Below are 23720 nucleotides of genomic sequence, written 5' to 3'. Positions count from 1 at the left end.
AAAATACTGCCAACTCCTGTATTTTCATTGAATTGAGACACTTTTGTGAAAAAAGGCGAAAAAAGCCCAACCAAAAAAGCCATGGGGAAAAGCTCCTGTTTTTTTTCTTCAAAAAAGCTGGTTTTTTTCCGACAACTTCCAACTCTACTCACATTTACATGTAGCTTTGGGCTATTCGGGTTATATTCAATCTGAATCTCCCATGTAGTAGTAAGCTGATCTTCTTAAGTATTAAACCTGGTACTGCATTAACTGCTACATGTACAATGTAAGTATAGGACGAGAGTTGTATTGGCTCAACACTAACTTCAATACTTACCGTCTGCCGTCTTTTGTCCCATTGTGTGTCACTCTTGTCATCAACATCTTGCTTTGGAGAAAGCTTTGAGGTATCTCTAGCAGTAGAATCGGCACCTCCATTAGGCAAAACTGAGTCTGAAACAGGTGCACTTTTGTCTGACTGCTGGCCATTGTCCTTTGTTCTGAGAAAACCAGCTTCATGAGAAATAGGCACTGTGTAAATTCTGGTTTGAGTTTCTTGTTGCTGCTCATTCACATGACTCTTCTCATGCAATTTCTGACCATGCCTTCCTTGTTTATCCACCATGAGATTTTCTATATTGTATGTATCTAAATTTCCATGCAAACTGTGTCCATATGAATTCAATTCACTATCTTCAATTTTCAAGTCACTTGCTGCAGCAGCTATGGAAGAAAACAATAGATCCTCAATTAGTAAATACAACTTAAATAATAAAAAATCGATACATATTCAACTTGTAATTAGAATGAGACAATAGTCAGTGTCGTTTAATATAGAAAAATCAGTAAAATTACTGATAATTTTACTAATTAACTTCTAATTTAGTGCAAAATTCTGCCATTTGGTTCATATTTTTATAGATATAACAAAATAATTGTAAAGTAAATGTCTATGTACATAATTTATTTTGCAGATCAAAATCCTTTGCACTCACCTGGTTATACGAGGGTCATTCGGAAAGTTACCGCCGTTTGGCTGTAAATAAAAAACCCGCATAGATACAACAAATTTTTACTTTACATATGAAAGGTACAATTGTCCTCTATTTTTCAACATAGTTGCCATGTAAATTCAAGCACGTGTCATAGTGTATCACTAACATACAAATCCCTTCTGTATAAAACTCGGCTGCCTGGGAATTTAACCAACCTGTCACAGCATTTTAAAGATCCTCTTCGTCAGCAAAGTGCTGTGCCCCAAGCCACTTCTTCATGTGAGTGAACAGATGAAAATCAGGAGGAGCCAAGTCCGGGTTGTATGAGGGATAATCTAAAAATATCCCATTTGAATTGGCGCAAAATGTCTTGTGTTCGCCGAACAGTGTGAGGGCGAGCGTTGTCATGCACGAACAGAACCCCAGATGTCAGCAGACGGCGACGTTTGTTCTGGATGGCTCTTCTCAGTTTCTGCAAAGTGTTACAGTAACTTCAGAAGTGACTGTCATAGCACATTCACAATGAATGTCTGCGGCTTACAGATTTTTTATGGTAGCACACATTTTGTGACGTTATAACCAGCACACGTGCGGCACTACGGTGCTCTCACTAGCACAGCTGGAAGCTTACTGAATCCCAGATTGCGTGACGTAACAACGGTTGCGCTCTGCCCACTACTACTAGCGCCACACCCCTAACGGCGGTTACTTTCCGAATGACCCTCGTATACAAGGAAGAGTCAAATGAAAACCTTAATTTGTGTTTGTTTCTTATCTAGTAGACTTCTGTATGTAGGATTGCACAAGTTTGCTGCATTTTAGCACAGACCTATTGCCTACCTACATATATTTTCACTTTGAGTTAGTGCCTGTATACTAGAGTACTGCATCGGACCACTTTCGCTCGTTCAAACTCGTTCGAATCTCCCACGCTCGAGCATGCTACGCTCGAACGTACCACACTCATAGTGGAATGATTGGCATTGTCTCGTATTTCAGAGTTTAATAAGCAGCACTGTCAACCTACAACCCATACATGGAAGGAAACCACTCTATGCAATTACAATTCTAAATAATCATTTCGTATATTATGTAAGACACACATATGAAAGTATGCAATATCTACAGACCAAAACGTAAAATGGATACACATGCTGACAGACCAGCCTAAGCAATTACAAATATCGTATTATAGTGCAAGAAGTATGTGTACATCATTGTTCATTTACCGAAAAGCATAGGCTAATCATATTCTGCAAAATAATAAAACGCAGTTATAACATTCAATCAAACAACATTTGAATGTGAAAAAAATTGTAAACATAAAATGTCAGTCTAGGTAGTTTCAGCCCATAATCATCAATTTCATTTTCAGATATCTCGGTAAGATACACAAAACTGCATTTTAACATGGAGATGATGACTATGTTCACTTATTTTTCAATTTTACTTTGTCTTTTACTTCACGATCCATATTTGAGGGTTCACTACCACAGACAAATGACAGAAATACGTGTACTAATAGCAAGTGCATTTTGCTCTTTCGGTCGTTTTTCGCTCGAGCGGAAGAACTATCAATTCTGCATGCAATCTAGCATGCTGAAATTGATTGAAAAGACACCAATGCCCAGTCCAGGATTCGAGCCCGAGATACGAGGTATCATAGTATGCTGTGACAACCATTCTGCCAAGGAGGTCAGCACCATTAGAGAACATGTGAGGGGAGACCACAGATGTCACATCAAGAAAGGTGTTACTGTCTCACATGTGAGATTCCGTGACGATCATCCAAACTGAGAAAACTGGAGCTGTCCTTTGGAAGGGGAGGAAAAAAGCAATAATAACGTAGCAAGATGCTGCAGGTTTCAGTCATAATACAAGGGTCGCTATTTATATTTTGAGCCTTGGCAAAACTGATTGAAGTTAGGTGCGATTTGACGTTTGCACGGAATCGTCTGGCATTATTGACCATAACGTACTTCAAATGTTTTGTCAATAGCTTCATTTGTGTTGTTTATGTTGCCTTGGAGATTGCGCGACAACAATAAAATGGAATTAACTCGTGAACATTTTCGTGCGATGATTTTTTACGATTTTCAACGTGGATTATCAAGACAAGAGTGCATCGATCAACTTACTTTCACATTTGGCGATGAAGCCCAATCGTTTGCCACTGTGAAACGCTGGTATAACTAATTTAATCGTGGCTGCCATTCGCTCACCGACGAGATTCGCGAAGGTCGTCCAAAATCAGTTGTTGTTCACGAAAACATTGATGCTGTGCAAAACCTAATACTGCAAGATCGTCATATGACATACTGTGAGATTGAGGCAACCATAGGCATTAGTTCCACCAGCATATATAAAATATTACATGATCATTTAGCTGTGAGAAAGGTATGTTCTCGTTGGATCCCACACAATTTGACAAAAACTCAAAAAGATGCTCACGTCAATTGGTGCAAACAAATGCTCAATAAATACAATCGTGGTGCTTCAAAAGACGTATATAAGATTGTAACAGGTGACGAATCATGGATATATGCATATGAGCCGGAACGTAAACAGCAGTCGACTGTATGGGTGTTTCAAGATGAACCCAATCCAACAAAAGTTGTTCGCGCTCGAAGCACATCGAAACAAATGGTCGCCTGTTTTTTCGGGAAAACTGGTCATGTGGCAACTGTGCCTTTAGAGGAACGTAGAACGGTCAACTCTGAATGGTACACAACAATTTGTTTGCCAGACGTCTTCGGTCAAATACGGAAAACAAACAAACGCCCTCGGATCATTCTTCATCAAGACAATGCCAGCTGTCACACATCTCGTCTAACAACCGACTTTATGAACAGTCAAAAAATCGAATTGATGGGTCATCCGATGTACAGTCCTGATTTGGCACGCAATGACTTCTTCTTGTTACCGAATGTCAAGAATAAATTGCGTGGACAACCTTTTTCGTCGGCGGAAGATGCCGTTGATGCGTTCAAAAACCATATTATGGAGGTGTCTCAAGAAGATTGGAAAAACTGCTTTGACAAATGTTTCGAACAAATGCAAAAGTGTATTGACCATAAAGGAGAATACTTCAAAAAACAATAAAGCACCTTTCAATGCCAAATTCCTGTTTTTTCATTGTTAGGCTCAAAATATAAATAGTGACCCTCGTAGTACCTCGACAATAAACTTATTTTGCAAAGACCAATTCATGAATCTTTACCTCTTCCATATGTGATGTATCCTCGGACACCTTCAAGCACCATAGAAGATCTTTCAACAGCTTCGGTCAACTTCTTTGTCACATCCCTCTGGAAAGAAAAAGACTGTTTCAACATGATTTGTGCAACTACTTATAATACTACAGAGGTTGTTCGCTTTATATCCGACCATTTTTAACGAGTACTCACCTTAAGAGATACCGCGCCGCCACCACCGATCATGTTCTATTGGACCCCCAGCATTGTGGACTATCGCCCGGCATTGCAGTATCCATTGCAGCAAGCTCTGGCGCAGGACAGGCATGGGAATTCTGTCCCACTCCTCCCTGCAAGCTTTCCATAGACCATCCAGGGTGCGCGGGCGGCGATGTTGAAGACGTCGTTTCAACAGTCCAAATGCGCAAAAATCCATTGGACTGGCATCTGGGCTTTTCACAGGAATGTCTTCAAACGGAATGACACGAATTCCTAATTCCTCTGCCATTTCCTGATAAAAACGTAGTGATGTTCTGGCGGTATGACTCTAAGCCTTGTCCATATGGATCATTACCTGGTTCGCGTCCATTCCATACAATTGTGGGATGTCTCTCCGATAGATAGGTGTCAGAATGGAGTCTTGGAAGTATCTGGCATTCACCTTCACGTTTTTGTCCACCCTTGCGTATCATCAACTTACCCTCATATCCGAATCCCATCACAACCATAAAGCCACGAGGGAAACTTTCCCTTCACTAATGAACAAAGTTGCTGCGCCCCTTGCCGTCAATGTCACAGTACATGATCACCCGAATGTGACCACCAGCAGTAAGATGGACATATGATTCATCCATTGTGACAACTTTCTTCCATTTGGAACCCACCAAGCACTTTTCATACAGTTTCCTGCAGTTCGTCTTACGTTCGGCAATGTGACGTGGTAGAAGGTGGTGTACACAGCTTGCAGCCCTTGTCCTGGTGGTTTTCGTGGGTGAATGTTTTGCAAGGAGAGCCTGTTGTGTGTAACGAGCCAAAATAGCTTTCGCAGTAGTCACCCCGAGTCTTAACCCATTCTCCCGACAGTTTCACAATACGTACGTATGAAAACTTAGCATGGAAAAGGGCCATTATGTAACCCTCCCAATACCGGTTGATTTTCGGTGCCATTTGATAACATTCACTACCAACACTCACACACCTACAAGGTCAGACACAGCACTACTCCCGCCAGCAGACCCATAGTTCCAGCATGATACGCCAGGTGGCAGCACCGAATCGAAAATGGTCGGATAAGCGAACAACCTCCGTATATGAACTGAGACCAGAATGTTACCTTAATATCATAAAGTATAGAGCATTTACAACTTTATTGCACAACACACACAGAATTAACAGTTTCAAAATAGAAAGCGTTGAAGATTTCCTGGCTATGAATAATGAACAGGTTTCCAAGCTTTTGAGAGGCAACGACACCCTCATCACATCAGGGTAGAAGTTTTTTTTAAAAAATTTATGACTCCGATGCACATTTTCAAGGTATTTAAGCATTTTCTTATGCATGTGACCAGTGGTAAACAAAATTAAAAATAATTTAGGCACAGTTCTTTTTTCTCAGGAGCCATCTTTGTTTTCCAAATATGGGCTAAGAAACCCAAGAATCCAACTAAGATAAAGCTACCCATTTTGAAATGTGACCTTACGACATTTAATTTATTAATTAATCTACGATTGGATTAAAAGTAATTAATTAGTGTATTGGAGTGGCCTTCCGAAAGAAGGCTCAACCAATAACAGCATGAATAACCATGCAATATATTCTAATATACGGCTGACTTTATTATTTTACTCCAGATTTTAACATTCAGCTAGCAACAGTGAAAAAAATCATAACAACATGTTTTCTGATATAATGATGCAAGTTATACACTAAACAGACATACATTAAAAGACACATATTGCCATTGTTATTTAAAAAAAAAAATAATGGAAATTTCCATCCTCGGACTTCATATATCATATATACAGTAAAACCTTGTTAATTCGGACTAATGGGGGGATAACTTAACCGGTTTAACAAAAGTCCGGATCAACTGAAATAACATAAAAGAACAGTAGAAAGTTCATTAAAACTCCGTTTATAGCAACAAAACACGTTTATTATGGTGTATTTAAAGGGCATAGGCCTAAATACACTATACAGTACAAAGTCTGTGGGAAACAGAATTTCATCAATGGTTGACTGTCTTTTCTTTGGGAAGTTCTATTCCCTTTTGACTTCTAGGCACATCTAAAACCTTGCATTCTGCTTTTTTTTCTTTTTTGGCCTTTTTCCTGTCCAGATTAAGCAAAGTCCGGCTTATTAGGGTCCGGATTAACAAGGTCTTACTGTATATATACATATACAGGGCCCGAAAAATCCTGGTCACCATGGCGACTGAAAATTCCAGCCTGGCAACTGTGATGTTTTGCTGTAATACTGTTGTATTTTTTAATTTGCATGTACGAAACTTTGAATATTCCAAGTTCAAATTGCAGTACAGTGTAAGTTAGCAAATATTTATTTTTTATCAACGATGTTTTGAATGTGGTGATGCTCAGCATCTTATAGTATGCACAATAGCTAGTAGATGGCACCACTTGAAGGTCAAGACTGGAGATCTATTAATACATCGAGGGTGCAAAGTTCAGTGCAAATGTGAAGTCTTTTTTTCTGTCTTGTTCTTTAGCTTTACAAAAACATTTGTAAGTCTTAGTAGTGTGTGAATTCATTGTGAAATGCACAGCAATAAATTAAAAACTGCAGATCTGGAAGCAGTCTTGGCTAACAATATTTATTTTTGCCATTCCTTCGAAAACAAAGACTCAAGTTCAAGTACTCCATCAGAACCATGTGAGGCAGTGACTGTAATATTGAGAGTCGAATAACACTTCTGTTACAATGGAAGCAGGTTCGAAAGACAGAAAATTTAAGGACGAATGGTGCAACGAACTAAAGTGGCTTAAATTTGATTGCAATGTTAGTGTCAAAAATTGTGAAAGAGTTTACTGGTCTGTTCAAGTGGAGAAAAAAAATAAACACGACATAAAAAGATGTGTTGCTGCAAACAGGGCAGTAATTTCGCTCGCTGGAATCAGCCTCTTTGACAGCATGTGTGAAGAAGATGGTTTAAAAGATGTTTGCACACCTCAAAAGTGTTTTCACTGTGACCTGTTATGTAGCAAAAAAGTAACAAGCCGTTCTCAGATTTTGAAGGCTTCTTAACATTAACATACAAACTAGGTGTTAAAAATTAAAAGCAAGAATCGAAATGGCATGATGTGTGCTGTTATGTGTCATATTGCAGAATTAATCAGCGAACTGAACGAACAAAAGTATGCAAGTTTAATGTTGGATGCATGCACAGATAAATCCTCTATGTTCTATCGACTATGTGCGGTGAATGTATGAGCATGACTCCATGTGTGCCCAACAAAAAAACTCTGAAAAATACGGAATATTTCTCAAACAAACTACAGTTAAAACATCAGTGGATACCCTCTCAACACAACAGTGAGTTTGTACCTTTTTCAATTGCAATTTCAAGCTAAAAAAATGTGTACAGATGGGGGACAAAATAATACGAACACCTGTGAAAAAGTATGTCACATTTCACACCGGCAGTACAGCAGCACCACCTGGCACTGAAGTCTGCCACCTAGTGACTGTGAAGGGGAAGGTATTAGTTTGCCAACAGCAGTCATTGGTGGTGCATTCGTCTATCATACGCTCTCAAGAGACACTGCAATGTCAGACCTGACAGAGTTCCAAAGAGGCATGATTGTTGGAGCACGTTCAGCTGGAGCCATGGTGACTGAAACCTCAAAGCTTGTTGGGTGTGCAAGGAGCACAGTATCAGCCGTTATGACAGCGTACACAACACAAGGTAAGATGGCATCTTCAAAGCACAACAGTGGACGAAAGACAAAGCTTGCTGCTCGGGATAGGAGGGTGTTGAAGCACATAGTGATCCGAAAGCACAAGCAATCGTTATCCGAGATAACATCTTGTAACCTACTCGTTACGAGGTAATATAATGAAAGGATCTGGTACTATCATGTGATAGATTGTCTTTTGTTTGATCACGTGACGTTCTCTGCTCGGCGAGAAAAGGCTCCGCCTGTTAGGGAGTTCTTCCTTCCTGAGCAGCCGCAGAGTGCACACATATATTCTAGGTTGGTTATATGGGTTGTATTTTTTGTCTGTAGGTAAATGAATACGTTGAGTTGTGTTAAATTATGATGATACATAAGGAATGTAAATCAAATTGTGGCTCAATTATTTAATCATATTTGTAATAAACAAGCAGATAATTCAAAATTAAATACATGTTTTAATTAATGAAACAACAAGACATCTGGTAAAATATTCATGGGTCCACTGCCATACCTTGCTATCTAGTGTAGTTACCATTTGTATCTATCTTTTTTTTTTTGGTTTAAGGTGGTTACAATCTGAAATGAACAGGCATCTCCAGGACCCCATTTCAACCAAAACTGTCAAAAGGGAACTCCATGCTGCAAACATTCATGGCCGAGTGGCAATTTGTAAGCCATTGGTGACATCACGTAATGCTGTCAAGCGACGCCAATGGTGCAGAGCTCACAGAAGTTGGTCCCCACAGCAGTGGCAACAAGTCATCTGGTCTGATAAATCAACATTCACGTTGTTTCAGACCACGGGGCATGTTTATGTGTGGAGAACGCCTCGAGATGAATTTCATCCTGACTGCCTCTTGCCGACTGTGAAGCATGGAGGTGGGTCCATTATGGTATGGGGTGCGATATCTTGGCATGGTATGGGACCACTTGTTTTTCTGCATGGGAAGATCAATGCCAGTCACTATCGCAGCATTCTGGGGGATCATCTCCATCTTTTTGTCCAGACTTTATTTCCTGGGGCCCGACCGCTTTTTCAAGACGACAACGCTCCTATCCACACTGCTGGGTCTGTCCAAACATGGTTTGAAGAACATGACGATGAAGTAGGACATCTTGAATGGCCCCCACAGTCTCCTGACCTGAACATTATAGAACATTTGTGGGGATATTTGGAGTCCAAACTTCTTCGTGCCCGAAGTCCGCCTCCAGCCACACTTTAGGAATTGGAGACTGCTCTGGAGGAAGAATGGCTCCATATTGTGACGGTCCTGTGAATCCGCACAATATGATTATATGTTTATTGAAATTATTAATTTCATATTATAAAAATCACTTTATATTAACGTTTAAAAATATGTATAATTATTACTTTGTACAACGTTAATTATGTTTTATGTTATTTATTGCACTATACGCTGTATAAACGAGATATTTGGAATTCTAATGTTGCTATAGCAACAACAATCAATAGTCATTATGTGGTAATGTGTGTGACTAAAAATGGAAATATAGGTAATAGTGAACTGCATATTGCTCAGTTATTTCACTAATAGAATAGACCCATAGAAGTTGTATCTTCACCTTCGCGTTTTAGTTTCAAATATATATGAACGAAATGTAATCGTGCAAATGATTGAATTGTGAACGTCACAGTATAATTGGTGGTCCAGTATTGTGGAACGTTATCAGCACGATCTTGAGTGATGTGTTTTGCGTAAGTGTTAACTTACACCATTGTTCTCGTGAATCTAGTTTGTACATAAATCTATATTATGTACGCATCAAGCAATCCTTATAATCTGAGATCCAAAACAAGTCTTACAGCTAGATCTATCAATTGTGGTGATGAACCTGATGAATCACAAAATGAGAATGGTGCCATGAGTATGGTGAAGTGCTGCAAAGACCCCGATAAGGAAAGGTTGGTAGCTTGTGAAAATTGTGGCCATTGGTATCATTTAGAATGTTTGGGTTTGTCCGATAAGCATTGGGAGTTATACCAGTTAAATGAAAATTATTTCTGTACAGATTGTGATCCATCTTATGATCCGTTCAGTATTGAAGCTTTTGTGCAATGGAAAAGAAGTCAAGAAAATGTTCAAGAAATTGACATTCGTCCTTCTGTGTTGGCAGAGACGTCAACGGGGCAAAGTAATGTTCCTTTTCAAATGTTTGATCTGCTGGCAGAGTTAAGAAAAATGAGCAAGTCACAACAGATGGAATTTACAAAAATTAGGGAAACTCAAGATTCTATGAGGCAAACTCAAGAGTCTCAACAGCTTGAGTTTACAAAAATGAGGCAAACTCAAGAGTCTCAACAGCTTGAGTTTACAAAAATGAGGCAAACTCAAGAATCTCAACAGCTTGAGTTTACAAAAATGAGACAAACTCAAGAGTCTCATCAGCTTGAGTTTACAAATATGAGGCAAACTCAAGAATCTCAACAGCTTGAGTTTACAAAAATGAGACAAACTCAAGAGTCTCATCAGCTTGAGTTTACAAAAATCAGGGAATCTCAACAGGAAATTCAAAATTCACAGCAACTACTCAAGCTTGACTTCCACGAATTGAGTACATCGTTACGAAGGGAATTAGCTGAAGTTGCCGAGTCCTGCAAATTAGCAACACGTTCATTACATCAGGAAATGGAAAGAGAAGTGCAAGGACTAACAGAGAAAATCGAGGAAGTCAACACTACTTGTACAGAGAATTCTGATAAACTTGCTGGATTGACTGATCAGATTACAGAATGCCAGAACAATGTTTCAGGGTTGTCTCGGCAAGTTCAAAGACTTGAAGTCGTTGTGAGCAAGGACGAAGTAACTAAGCGCGTGGAAGCATGTGAGGAAAATATTGCTAAGTTGACATCTAATATTTCGACTAATGTTGAATCAAGTAATCCTGTACAAGTTTACAGTTCTCATGTGAATAGTAACTGTCAACCTGGTATTCCTGCACGGAACCTAACCTCTCCTAAATCATCTGATTCTTCAGCATGTGATGTTTCTGATGATGAACACAATCGCATTTCTTCACAAAGACACAAACGTTCTAGAAATAATCGAGTGAGAACTAGTAATACTAACAAGTTATGTCAATCAACCCGTTCCTTATATTCTGATGGTTCTGGTCAGGAAAGAAAGAGGCAAGTAAACCAAAGGTCAGCAAATCCGCAGAATCATCGATGTGATTATCCTGACAATTGTATGCGTTCGCTTACTCAAGAACCTCGATGGTTGGTAAGATTGAATGAACTTACTGTTCTTCCTAAATATTCTGGAGATCCTGAAAAATCAAGTCCACGTAAGTTTATTAAAACTTTAACGTCCTACTTAGACTTACTGCAAGTTCCTGACATGCAAAGGCTTGAATGTATTACTAATTGTTTTCAAGGACCTGCAGAAGGGTGGTATAATACTCATGTCGATTCGTTTACATCGTACAAACAGTTTGTTGACGAATTTCTGAATCACTACACGTCTTATTCGTTAACTCAGGCTCAATTATCTGAACTTAGAAGTCGTAAATATGATCCTAAATCGACGAGTAGTATGGAAGTTTTTGCTATTCGTACGCATTCAGCATATTATAATTTAGTTGATCGTCCGAATGATTCAGAAGTTATTGATATTTTAATCAATCAGTTGCCCACATCTATTGCACAAACAATATTAGCTGCTAGATTAGTTAAAATGGATGATGTAATTGCGTTACTAAAGAGGTTGGATTTAGTGAATTCAAGATCAAACAAGAGTTTTAATGTTCATGATAATGTACGTGAAAAAAATTTCCGACATGATGGGAATAATTCTAAAAGTTTTACCGACAATAATAGTGCAAGGGCAAAACTGAGAGTTCAGAGTGTTGCTAAAAGTTCATCATTTGTGAACGATGATGAACCTAATGGAAATCAAGGTTCAAGACGTAGCGTAAGACCTAATGATACTGTTCATTTTGTTTCTTCTAGCGATGAAAATAAAAGAAATAAGATTCCACGTACAGATGTTCCGTTTGTTGCTGGAAACCAACAATCAAACTCCAGCCAGAAGACGATGATATTTAATAGAAATAATAATTTTGGGAAAGCTAACCTAACTAACAGACCATATAATCGTTACAGACGTAATGGTGCAGGAACTCAAAATTTCCGGCAAAATAGAAGTCTACAAAGCTCACGATACTTCAACAATAATGGTAGATTTATGAGCAACAGTTTCAATGCCAGAAACGAGCAAGAACAACAGCAATTTACACTGCGTCCTCACTCTCAGTTCTCTAACAATAATTTCCACTCATTCCAACCATGCAGTGTATGTGCCAATTGCGGATATTCGTCTTCTCAGTTGTCAACGGGAAACAGTTGCAATGCAACTGCAGTCGCGAATACTCCATTAAATGAAAATGCTCCATCTTTCGATCCAAAAGAAACTTCTTGTAAACAGTTCATTTCTTCTGTCCCTGAAGCAACATTAAACGAACGTTGCGGGTGAACGTGGACCAGTTTGCTCGCACTAACATAATGGAGGGTCCGTCTAAATCATATCGTAGTGATAATATAGGCACAACTTGTCAGTATGCTGTATTAAGTAATTCCGTTTTACCTGAAGTTGATCATTGTTATCCACTTTCAATATTTTTTCAATTAGATTGGCACGAAGATGAACCTACTTGGATTTTAAATGATACTGGTATACCTACTCCTATTACTGATCAACCTTTGATCACAGGAACAGTTTGCGGTATTACGATACAGTGTGTCATCGACAGTGGAAGCCAGTGTAATTTAGTCAGTTATGAATTATGGTGCAGTATAAAATCAATTATTCCGAGTGCCAAACTGGATACAGTGGATCAACTTAAGTTATTGCCGTTTGCAGGACATCAGAAGTTTCGTGTTGCTGGTCGGAAGATTATAAGTATTTCAATTAACTCGGAAGTTTTTACTTTGGAGATGTTCGTATTGAAGAAACTGCATGCTGAATTAATTCTCGGAATACCATTTTTAAGGCAATACAAAGCTGTACTCAATTTTAGAAGAAACGAAATTAGTTTGATGGCGTCTACTGGTTCCGAATTGGTTCAGCCATTTAACTCTAGCAAAATCACAACTGATAGGGATCGCTGCCAGATGCAGGAAGTTACTATAGTCAAAGAAGTAGAAAATTTACTTGTCGTTTCTCTAGATCAGATCACAACGAAGGTGCGGTCGTGTGAATCACTCAACACGGAGCAGCAGTCTCAGCTTGAGAATCTAATAATAGAATATCATAGTTTGTTTTCTGATCGACCCCGATCTGCATTCGTAGAACCTTATCAAATTGAACTAGACACAAAGGAACCAATCAAGGCACCTATATATCCTGTACCGTTCGCCAAAAGAGCAGCGTTGGAAAGGGAACTAGAGAAATGGAAGGCCTGGGGAATAATTAAAGAGATGTCTTCGCTTATTTAAACCCAGTACATATCGTCCCAAAATCTAATGGTGAGTGGCGTCCCGTGGTGGATTTTCGTCGCCTAAACCAACATGTAATTTCACCACTTACCCATGTTGAACCTATAAACGAGCTACTTCAACATTTTAAGGGTGCAATATATTTTTCTTCGATTGATCTCTCCTGTGGATATTTTCAAATACCACTTATGCCCGACTCATATAAGTACACAGCTTTTTTCGTATCGAGGACGACAGCACGTGTTTTGTTACTTGCCATTTGGTATAAAATCAGCTGTTTCTGTTTTTGTTGAGAGAATGAATAAGGTCTTTGGACCAGAGACTCATTCATTTCTGAAGATATATGTGGATGACATTTTAATATTTAGCCCAACAATAGAGAAACATTTTGAACATCTTGATTATGTTCTACAGACATTGCAGATGACGAACATGTCCATAAAATTTGCCAAATGCAAATTTTTCCAAACGGAAATTAAGTTTTTGGGTCATGTGGTGTCTGGTTCCGAGATTAAGGTCGATCATGATCTACAGTTTCCTGTTCCTCAAAACAAAAAGTCACTTCGCAAATTTTTAGGACGGGCAAATTGGAGGAATCGTTTTATACAGGGATTTTCAGATATCGCTAGTCCATTATATCATCTTTTACGCAAGAATGTGCCATTTTATTGGACACCTCAGTGTCAAGAAGCTTTCTTGTTATTAAAGAATGCTCCAATTTCAGCACCAGCATTGAGTCAACCAGACTTTGAGTTGAGGTTTTGTGTTTCTGTTGATGCAAGCCAGAAAGGATTAGATTGTGTACTTTGGCAAGTTGATAATGATGAAATTCGTGTCATACAATACGGCAGTCGTTCTCTTAGAGGAGCAGAGATTACATATAGTACACACGAATTGGAATGTTTAGCTATATTATTTGCTCTGGAGAAATTTGCTATATATCTTAAAGGAACTGATTTCAACTTATATTCAGATCATAAGTCGTTGTCTTGGTTTAAAACTGCACAATCACTTAATTCTCGTCTTACGAGATGGGCTCTCAAACTGCAGTGTTTTGATTTCACGTTATATCATGTCCCAGGAGTTTCGAATAATATTGCTGATACTTTGAGCAGATTTCCGCCTTGTACTACTTATTCTGCACTTGATGATAAATTATATATCAATCAAGTAATTATGGAAGATTCACAAGATGATACTTCTTCTATTTGGTTAAAAGCTCAACGAGCAGATGAAAAATGCAATAATATAATTTCTCACCTGGAAGATAGTACAACGGATAAAGACTTTACAAAGTATCTTCTTCACAACAAAATTCTTTTTTATAAACCCAATTCAGATGAAATTTGTAAACTTGTAGTGCCACGTGAGCTTATACCTTTGGTATTGCACAAAATGCATGATTTAAATGGACATTTTGGTTATCAGAAGATTTTAACAGCTTGTAGAAGAGCATATTTTTGGCCGTACATGAGAAAATTAATTAGAAATTACCTGAAAGATTGCTTAGAATGTGCACGAACAAAGATTGTAGGTCGGCCGTTGCGGAGAGATGAATATCACGTCGTTTCTCACAAACCACACGATTTCCTCTCTATTGATTTAATCGGAAAATTACCAAGATCACGTACATATGAATATCTCCTCACAATTGTAGACGTTATGTCAAAGTTTGTTATGATTTATCCGTTAAGAAAAGCGACTGCCAGGGAAATTATCAATCGTTTTGAAGAACAATATTTTAAACATTACCCTGTATGCAATGTATTATTATCAGATTGTGGAAGCCAATTTACATCAAATGAGTGGAAAGCCTACATGGATTCAAGGAAAATTAAGCATATTACTACCACTACATACAATCCGAAATCTAATCCTATTGAGAGGTACAATAAGGAGATTGTTAGTTTACTGCGATTATTCTGCAATGATAATCACACCGGTTGGTATCCAAAAATAAATTCTATTATTCAGTTATTAAATCATTCATGCTCTTCAGTTACCGGATTATCTCCTAGTGAACTTTTCATACATGAAGATATCAAGGACTCAATATTTGAAGAAATCGGCTGGCCAGAACAAATTAAATCTTTGCCATGGAAAGGCAAATTGTTTTTAGTAGAAATCAAGACTAGACAATCTAGAAGAAGTAGAAAGATTAAGAATGCATTGAACTCGATCAAACTTCAAACAGGAGATTTGGTTATGATAAAAAATAGGCAAGTTAGTTCTAAAATTAACAGCCAGATTCATAAATTGTTCAACTTGTATATTGGGCCATTCCTTGTCAAGGAAATTAAGGACAATAATGCAATTCTTTACACAATGAGCCAGCAATATTATGACAAGGTGAACTTTTCAAATCTTCGAGTGTTTAACTGTTCGGAAGAAAAGAGGAATCAACTCTTGTCTGAAAATTAAATTTATGAGAGTAGATACTGGAAAAAGGAAATCATTCTGTTTATTATTTTGTACAATTGAATGTTGTATTATGTTCTGATTTGTTATTACCTGTTAGGCACAAATCTGTTTATGTGCACGTTGTTGTCGAATGTCAGATAATATTGTCCATTTGTAACTTTGTTGTAGTTATGTTGATACACATCTGACTGATTTATAAATGAAAACTCCTCCTCGTTGTTTTGTAGTTTTCATTTTCCCGGAGGAGGGGAATGTTGTGACGGTCCTGTGAATCCGCACAATATGATTATATGTTTATTGAAATTATTAATTTCATATTATAAAAATCACTTTATATTAACATTTAAAAATATGTATAATTATTACTTTGTACAACGTTAATTATGTTTTATGTTATTTATTGCACTATACGCTGTATAAACGAGATATTTGGAATTCTAATGTTGCTATAGCAACAACAATCAATAGTCATTATGTGGTAATGTGTGTGACTAAAAATGGAAATATAGGTAATAGTGAACTGCATATTGCTCAGTTATTTCACTAATAGAATAGACCCATAGAAGTTGTATCTTCACTTTCGCGTTTTAGTTTCAAATATATATGAACGAAATGTAATCGTGCAAATGATTGAATTGTGAACGTCACAATATTCCCTTAAACATTGTGCATGACCTCTATGCGTCCATCCCACGTTGCATACAAAGTGTACTTCAGTCACAGGGTGGTCCAACCCCCTATTAATAAAGATTTTCTCTACATTCACAGGTGTTCGTATTATTTTGTCCCCCATCTGTACACGTATGTGACAATTCTGTTACATTAAATATTAGTACATTTTATGTTTATTACGAGTGTTTGGTTCAATGCTGGTAGCATTTCTACACGTTTCTCAAATATGTGCAAATCAATGGAATTTCACACATCTCTGGGATGAGGAATTTCAGTTATGAGTGTTACATTTCAGGGCCAAATATACATGTTATTTGTGTATCCTCCATCTTGAAATAAATATTATGTTCTGTAAAGATTTAAATCTGCTGAATGGAAAAAAAAAAGAATGGGTGTATAGTTGATCACTTGCTTCTAGTAACACACAGAGAGAATTGTACAGAGCATTCCCTGACATTCGCTACGAGACTCGGCGGCAAGCGGCCTGGCGACAGCGCTTGTCTTTCCCGGTGAACAGGTCCGCAACAGTCGCACGCTACAGTCTGTTTTTTTCACTCTCTTTCCCTTTCTGTTGACATTGCAGACTGACGCCAGTATAATCCTCCCTCGGAAGTTGTGTTGTGTCATGTCCGTGTGTTGACGATTGTGGCTTAATATGGCACCACAAAAGTTTACATTACAACAAAGGATTTATCTTGTCGAGTGTTACTTCGGAAAGAGGTATTCTGGAGAAGTGCGAGGACATTTTGCAACGAAATTTCCTGGTGTTCCAGTTCCACATAGGACCACTATATCAAACCTCGTAAAAAAGTTTAAGAGTAACAGGTTCAGTTCTGAAAAAAAGTGGAAAGAAAAACCCACGTGTACTTACTGAGGAAAAACTCGATGAGATAGGACAAAGGTTAGAACAGTCTTCTCGGAAATCTATCCGCCGCCTCTCACAAGAAACGGGTGTTTAAAAAACCCTCTAGGTCCCCGATTTGTCAGCCTGCGATTTTTATTTATGGGGAAATCTAAAAAATAAAGTATACAAAGACAATCCGCACACCATCCGTGAGTTAAAAGAGAGTATTGTACGAGAAATCGGGAGAATTACAGTAGACGGACATCATTTTCAAATCCTTGTGTAGTCAAGGTTAGTACACAATATGAAAACTGTAATTTTAATAGCCAACTCTACTGACTGTAGCAGACTCCGTTTGCCAGGAAAGACAAGCGCTGACGCCGGGCCGCTTGCCGCCAAGTCTCGTAGCGAATGTCAAGGAATGCTCTGTATATAAAATCTCAAGAGAATAAATTAATCCCTTCCCTTTGTCATGCAATCTAAATACGTTTTCTTATAGTTTCAACACCTAGGACCAGTGGCGTCGCATGCAGTTCGCATACGAGTGTTCACAATAACGTTTTTGTACTGAATGGAGATTTACTCCTCTCCCTTGTAACTTCATCTTAATTGAAAAAGTGAGAATAACAGTTCAATTTATTTTCAACGATTTTCCCACAAATTCACGCTATATTTGAAGTAATATAAGAAGGACCTAGGGGAAATTGTCCCTCTCCCCCTTAAAATCCGCCAGGTGTAGCAAATTTTCGCTAAAGTTTGCAACTATGTAGCACAGACATTTTCGAGTTCCCCTAGACATGCCTTGAATATGCTGCACTCTGGTGCCGAATGTAAGAAGTATTTCCGCATGCATCAGTGTTCGCACAGCGAAGTGAACATCTTCGGGGTATAGTGGCCAACAGCCACTTACCAGTCAGCTCTTTGCAACACGCACAGCAATTGTGTTCAATGCCGTCCGTGGAACACCGTGCGAGTCAGTGTTACCAACTATCTATAGGAGTTATCGATGTGAAGGAAGTCGTGTCAGAGTAAATTGTATGTATATTCTCGTACATCAAACATAGTATTTTTTCGAATAAATATACGTGTGTGTGTGTCCATTTAATATGTACGTAATTTAAGACATATACATGAGTGTTCATGTGCTCGTGCGAACATTATCAGGCGACGTGCCTGCCTAGGACAGGCCATGTGATTAGTAGTAGTAGTAAGAAGAAGAAGAAGAAGAAAGGAAAATTACTTACTTCAACAGACTCTCTGTTGGTAATAATTTTCTTCACACCCTTGTTAACTATTTGTGATGTTTCTTCTGAGAGTATCCTTACACTTGAATTATTCCATTTCCTCTTTAATTTGGACTCTTGTAATTTTAACACTTCTCTTGCCACACAGTCTAATCCTTTCAGTACTACTTGCACATCATGACTCAGTGATTTTGCCATTCTTCTCGCAACCTGAAAAATAGTACACAAACATTTCATTGCAGTAAAGAGGAAATATAAGACACTTTGAATACAAATATCATAAAATGTTACCTGCAAAAAGTTGAAAAAACACAAATTAGAAAATTAATTTTACCAGTCAAATATTTATGTAAAGATTGTTGTAATTTGCTTAAACTATTCTGTAATATTGTTCAGTTGTTTCTCTTATTGAATTTCTAAATGTAACAAGGTATGAAATTAAGATAAATTGATAGAATATTTATATCAGATAAGTGTATTAAATTTACATTTCCAATGCAAGCATAGCATCTGAAACTGAATCTCATATTCACTGGCTTTTGAACCCATTATCACTATGACATTGCTATTTCTATGTCTCTGTTACATTGCAATATGTTCATTTATATATATATATGTTACTCTCAATATGAATTAGACAATTCTTTCACGCAATTTTGATAAAGTAAATGTAGAAAATATTAAAGATTGTGTATATTTTCATTCATAGTTCATTTCTTTACATGCAAAAGTGGATTACAGTTCTAATCAATGTACCCACTGATATTCATTAACATGCCCACTCCAGAGTGTTACATTTCTTATTATCATGAGACAATATTCTAAAAGTGAAAATTTGCCTAACCTAACTATAAAGTATTTAGTGACATTTTGGGCTGTTAACCCACTGTACCCCCTCGTCCGAGAATTGTCATTTTTTTTGTAATTGACAGATTTTGATGTTTTACGTGCTATGAAATTGGTTCTAGTGTGCGTAAAACACACATAACGGAGATATTTGATCTCAAAGTATGGCCTGCATTAAGTAAAAACCTATCATCTTGGAGTACTTTTGCCACTTTCGATTAGTAAAAAAACCTTTTGTATGCACACTAAAATAGCAAAAGAACATGTCGGAAATTGCTATCAACTCCAAACTTAATGAAGAAAAATTATAGTTGTTCTTGTGGAATGTCATGTTGGGTGCTATATTCACTTGCGCGAAGCCTTTGGGTTGGTCTGCTTCACGGTAAGGTAACATGCTAAGGTAAAAAAAACACTATTTTTCAAAAACACAGCTGCGCAAGCTAAACACAATGGAAAACATTCATAAAGAACATAATCTTCTTAAACCATAAAACAATATTTCACTTTCTCAAGGTGGTACAGAGGGTCAAGGGTACCACACTGACAGGAAACAAATGCCTGCTCAGAAATGAATATGCATATAGAACAGTACAGAGCACTGAACCAATGAAGTATGTGGGTACAGACATAAATAGAAATTGAACCATGCTAACAAAAAATGCATGCGTACCATGGTTAAATCAGAATTAAACAATCAGAACTTTGGCTGTGGAAATATTGGTGTCCTGCCAGTGATCAGTATGGTAGTGGTTTAGATCACACTTTAAACTGTAGTTCCAGTCCCAATTAGCCTATCTGTGCATAAAGTGGATTTTAATAATTAACTGAACAAAAGGAACAGCCAGTGGGCACTTGGGTTACAGGTGTATTGCAGTTCTAACAAACACCACCTCCTTTACACATGCATCACCTGAAATAATCAAACCAACACAGTTTCTGTATGGGAATGTTTTGAAAGCTACACAATGGTACCCTGCCACCAACCTGGAAATAACTATTTAGGGTCAGAAAAGAAAAAGTGAAGGTGGATTGTGACTGTAATTTGTACATCCATTTCACAGTTAAAGTAACTTACTATGACCAAAACAAGTCAAAAAAATGGGTGCTGGTGGCTCTCCAAGCCCCCATGACAAAGTGAATAAGAAAATTGCACTGTTTTTCAAGGTCTTATTTAATATGAACATGTTCTGTTGTTTTTAGCTTGTATTGGGTGTTTTTTTTAGAGTGATAGAACTTTGAATTGAAATAAAACACATAAAAAAATAAGTTTGAAGCCAATTGTGTTTTCATTTGAAAGATAACTTTCTGACATTTACTTTTTGAAAATAATTTCCGGCATATGTCCACCACGACTAGCTGTGATGAACCAGATTCAATCAGTCCAAGTAATTGGGGACGTATGTCTTTAATAACACGAGTTATGTTGGCTTCCAAAGCGTCAATTGTTGCTGGTTTATCAGCATAAACCAGAGACTTTAGATATTCCAAAGAAAATAATCCAGTGGAGTTAGGTCCTATGATCTTGTGAGGCCAATTCACTGACAGCACCGATATTTCCGAACTGCTCTATACGTTTGGGGAACAGAACATTGATTTTGGAAATATATTTCCACAATTTGTAAATGTTGTTGAGGCGTCAGTCTTTCCATGATCATTGGCCAATGCTCACTGATATGAAATGACAAAACAACATGTCATCAAAACAAAACAAATGACAGCTATCCCTATCAAAAGTTCTATCACTCTTAAAAAAACACCCTTTAGAAATCATAGAGAAGTAATGGATGATTTTATGTTATGTTGTAATATTTAACATGTCATGACACAGTTGCTAAGAGAAATTTCCTGTTTTTGTTAAGTTAGGAGTGTTAGGTTTAATGCTGTTAGAATGTTCACTTTCTGTAAGGGGGGCAGGGGCAGGGGAGTGTGTATCTGTATACAATATTTATTTCGTTTTAAAAAACAAAAACTGAAACGGTACTATTTTACTATACCGGAGACACCTATCAATGATTTATTTGCAATTTTTTTACATTGCGGAACATTTCTTTAGGTGAAATAATGAATTTCTAACGAAAATAATGTATATTTCTTACATTAACGAGTACTTACTGTTGTTCCTTATTTCCCACAAACCATCCACGGGTAGCCCCAAAAAACATTGACGTTAGCCCAAAAATTCACGATAGCCCCACGAACCATCACGGGGACGAGGTATGTCTACTAGGTTAGGTTAGGCCTGTTAGGTTAGGTTCCATTAGCACTCCTTTCGTTCAATTTAGCATATACGGACAACATTGGCTTGTAGCAGCAGCAATAGCACGTATTGTGCTCTCGTGCAGAAAGCAAATGGTGGCAGCAGCAATAGCATGTCGGAAATAGATTTTCGTAGAAAACCACATGCATTCGCATTAAAATGGATCAAAACTACATTCCCGAACATCAACAATGCTACAGAAAATGATTTGCGTAAGTACTTCCTCCTGTAAATTTGAAGAAATCCGTCTCCGGTATAGTAAAGTGTTACCACTGAAACTGTTCCAGAATACAAGGAATTGAATGAACATTGGTCATATCCCAACAGTTGTTTCCAACACATGAAAAACCATGGTCAAGTAGGTCAAAATCTGCTGATTCTAGAATGTAAAATAAATTACATATGGCAGTGTTTCTTTCGGAACATTGATAAATACAAGGTGTGTCAGGAAAATAAAGACGGACTAATATATATCTTAGGGAAAATACGTCAGAGATAAGTTGACAAAAGTGACAGTAAACTTCATCCTTACATCTTCCATCTGCTGAGCTGAGTCTTGTGTGAGTCACACATGCTGAAAATAGCTGCAGTGATAAAGAATCCCAAAAAATGCAAAGTGTGGGCTGTGGTGCAGTTTCCCTGGTAAAAGGCAAATATCGAGTCGACATTCATCGTCAAATTGCGGCAGTTTATAAAAACATTATGAATCAACAAAATGCGACAAAGTGGAGTCGTGCCTTTGCGGGATGTAGGATAGATATCCATGATGAACATAGGAGTGGAAACCATCTGTGATCTCTGATGGCTTTCTTTAAGGAATTGAAGGCACGAAAGAACGTCGCATTTTGTGCCTGCACTGGGACAGCAGTGCTGAAAGTGGAAGGGTGACGTGGGATGATGTTTTCCCCCAATTAAGAAAATTCTCATAAAGTATAATTTATCAGATAACACTTAATCTGTTGTCTTTCATGGCACCCCTCATTGGAATTATATAAAGTCTGTCCACATACGTATCTCATGGAGGGCAAGTGCTCTTCTCCCTTACGTGCTACATAACTTGCACATCAAGGAGTGAATTTCCAATACTGCAACCCTCCCCGATTTTTGTAATATTTCGCATACTCATTAATTGAAGCCTCCTAATCACGAATTTGAAGTTAAAATTTGGGGGTCACACATAGAAATTGCAAAATAAGGGGGTCCGTGATCGCAACCGACTATGCACGATTGCTCATTATTTATCGCAAGATTTTGTGTTTCGAATATTTAAGGAACGAAATATATATATTCCTGACATTACTACAACCCCAAATTTTAACTATGCTTGCCTAACCTAACCTTACCGTGAATGGTTTGTGGGGCTATCCGTCAATGTTTTGTAGGGCTACTCCTGCATGGTTTTACGACCCCCAAATTTTAACCATGTTTGCTTAACCTAACATAACCTAACTGAGAATGGTCAGTCGGGCTATCCGTGAATGTTTTTGCGCTAATTGTGATAACGAACCGATAAAAAAATCTTATTTTCGTAGCACTTTAATGGCAAACGTTCTTCATCGAAGACTCCATTTTCGTATCCTGCAATTTTACGATTGATGCATTGTTGCCAAACTTACCTGTAATCAAATCAGTCCACATTTCACATTTTACTGTTCTCTTCAGCCATTCTTACATGATCCATGATCTTCAAATATAAAATCAACAGTGTGGCAAAGCTGTAGACAGCGTAACTAATTGCAAACGTCAATTGTTCATTTTAACAAATATGGTTCCAATACTTGTATACGGAGAATCATTGCAAGAATAGAAAAGCTTATTTTACAACTTCTCTACATTAATGAACAATTTCTACACCTCACCCCAGCATGTTAACCTCAGATAAATCATCGCAACTA

The 23720-nt window shown here is 37.7% G+C and overlaps 1 protein-coding gene across 3 annotated transcripts in view; it reads right to left on the bottom strand.

The window, feature by feature from the left end:
• The window catches only part of Coq8 (ubiquinone biosynthesis protein COQ8, mitochondrial), a 68050-nt gene that overhangs the window by 42519 nt on the left and 1811 nt on the right, over positions 1–23720 (bottom strand). For all 3 annotated transcript variants that reach the window (XM_083114173.1, XM_083114171.1, XM_083114172.1), the window contains exons 2-4: positions 18723–18932; positions 4198–4285; positions 320–705 (exon numbers count right to left, since the gene is read on the bottom strand). In XM_083114173.1, the coding sequence (XP_082970299.1) occupies positions 320–705; positions 4198–4285; positions 18723–18920 (672 nt within the window). In that variant the 5' untranslated portion in view covers positions 18921–18932. The remainder of the gene's footprint in view (positions 1–319; positions 706–4197; positions 4286–18722; positions 18933–23720) is intronic.

The sequence above is a fragment of the Lepisma saccharinum genome, chromosome 28 (genome assembly GCF_977018435.1).
Source record: "Lepisma saccharinum chromosome 28, izLepSacc3.1, whole genome shotgun sequence".
Lineage (NCBI taxonomy): Eukaryota > Metazoa > Arthropoda > Insecta > Zygentoma > Lepismatidae > Lepisma > Lepisma saccharinum.
Note: the sequence above shows the minus strand (reverse complement) of the source record. Positions and strands in the feature narration are given on the sequence as shown.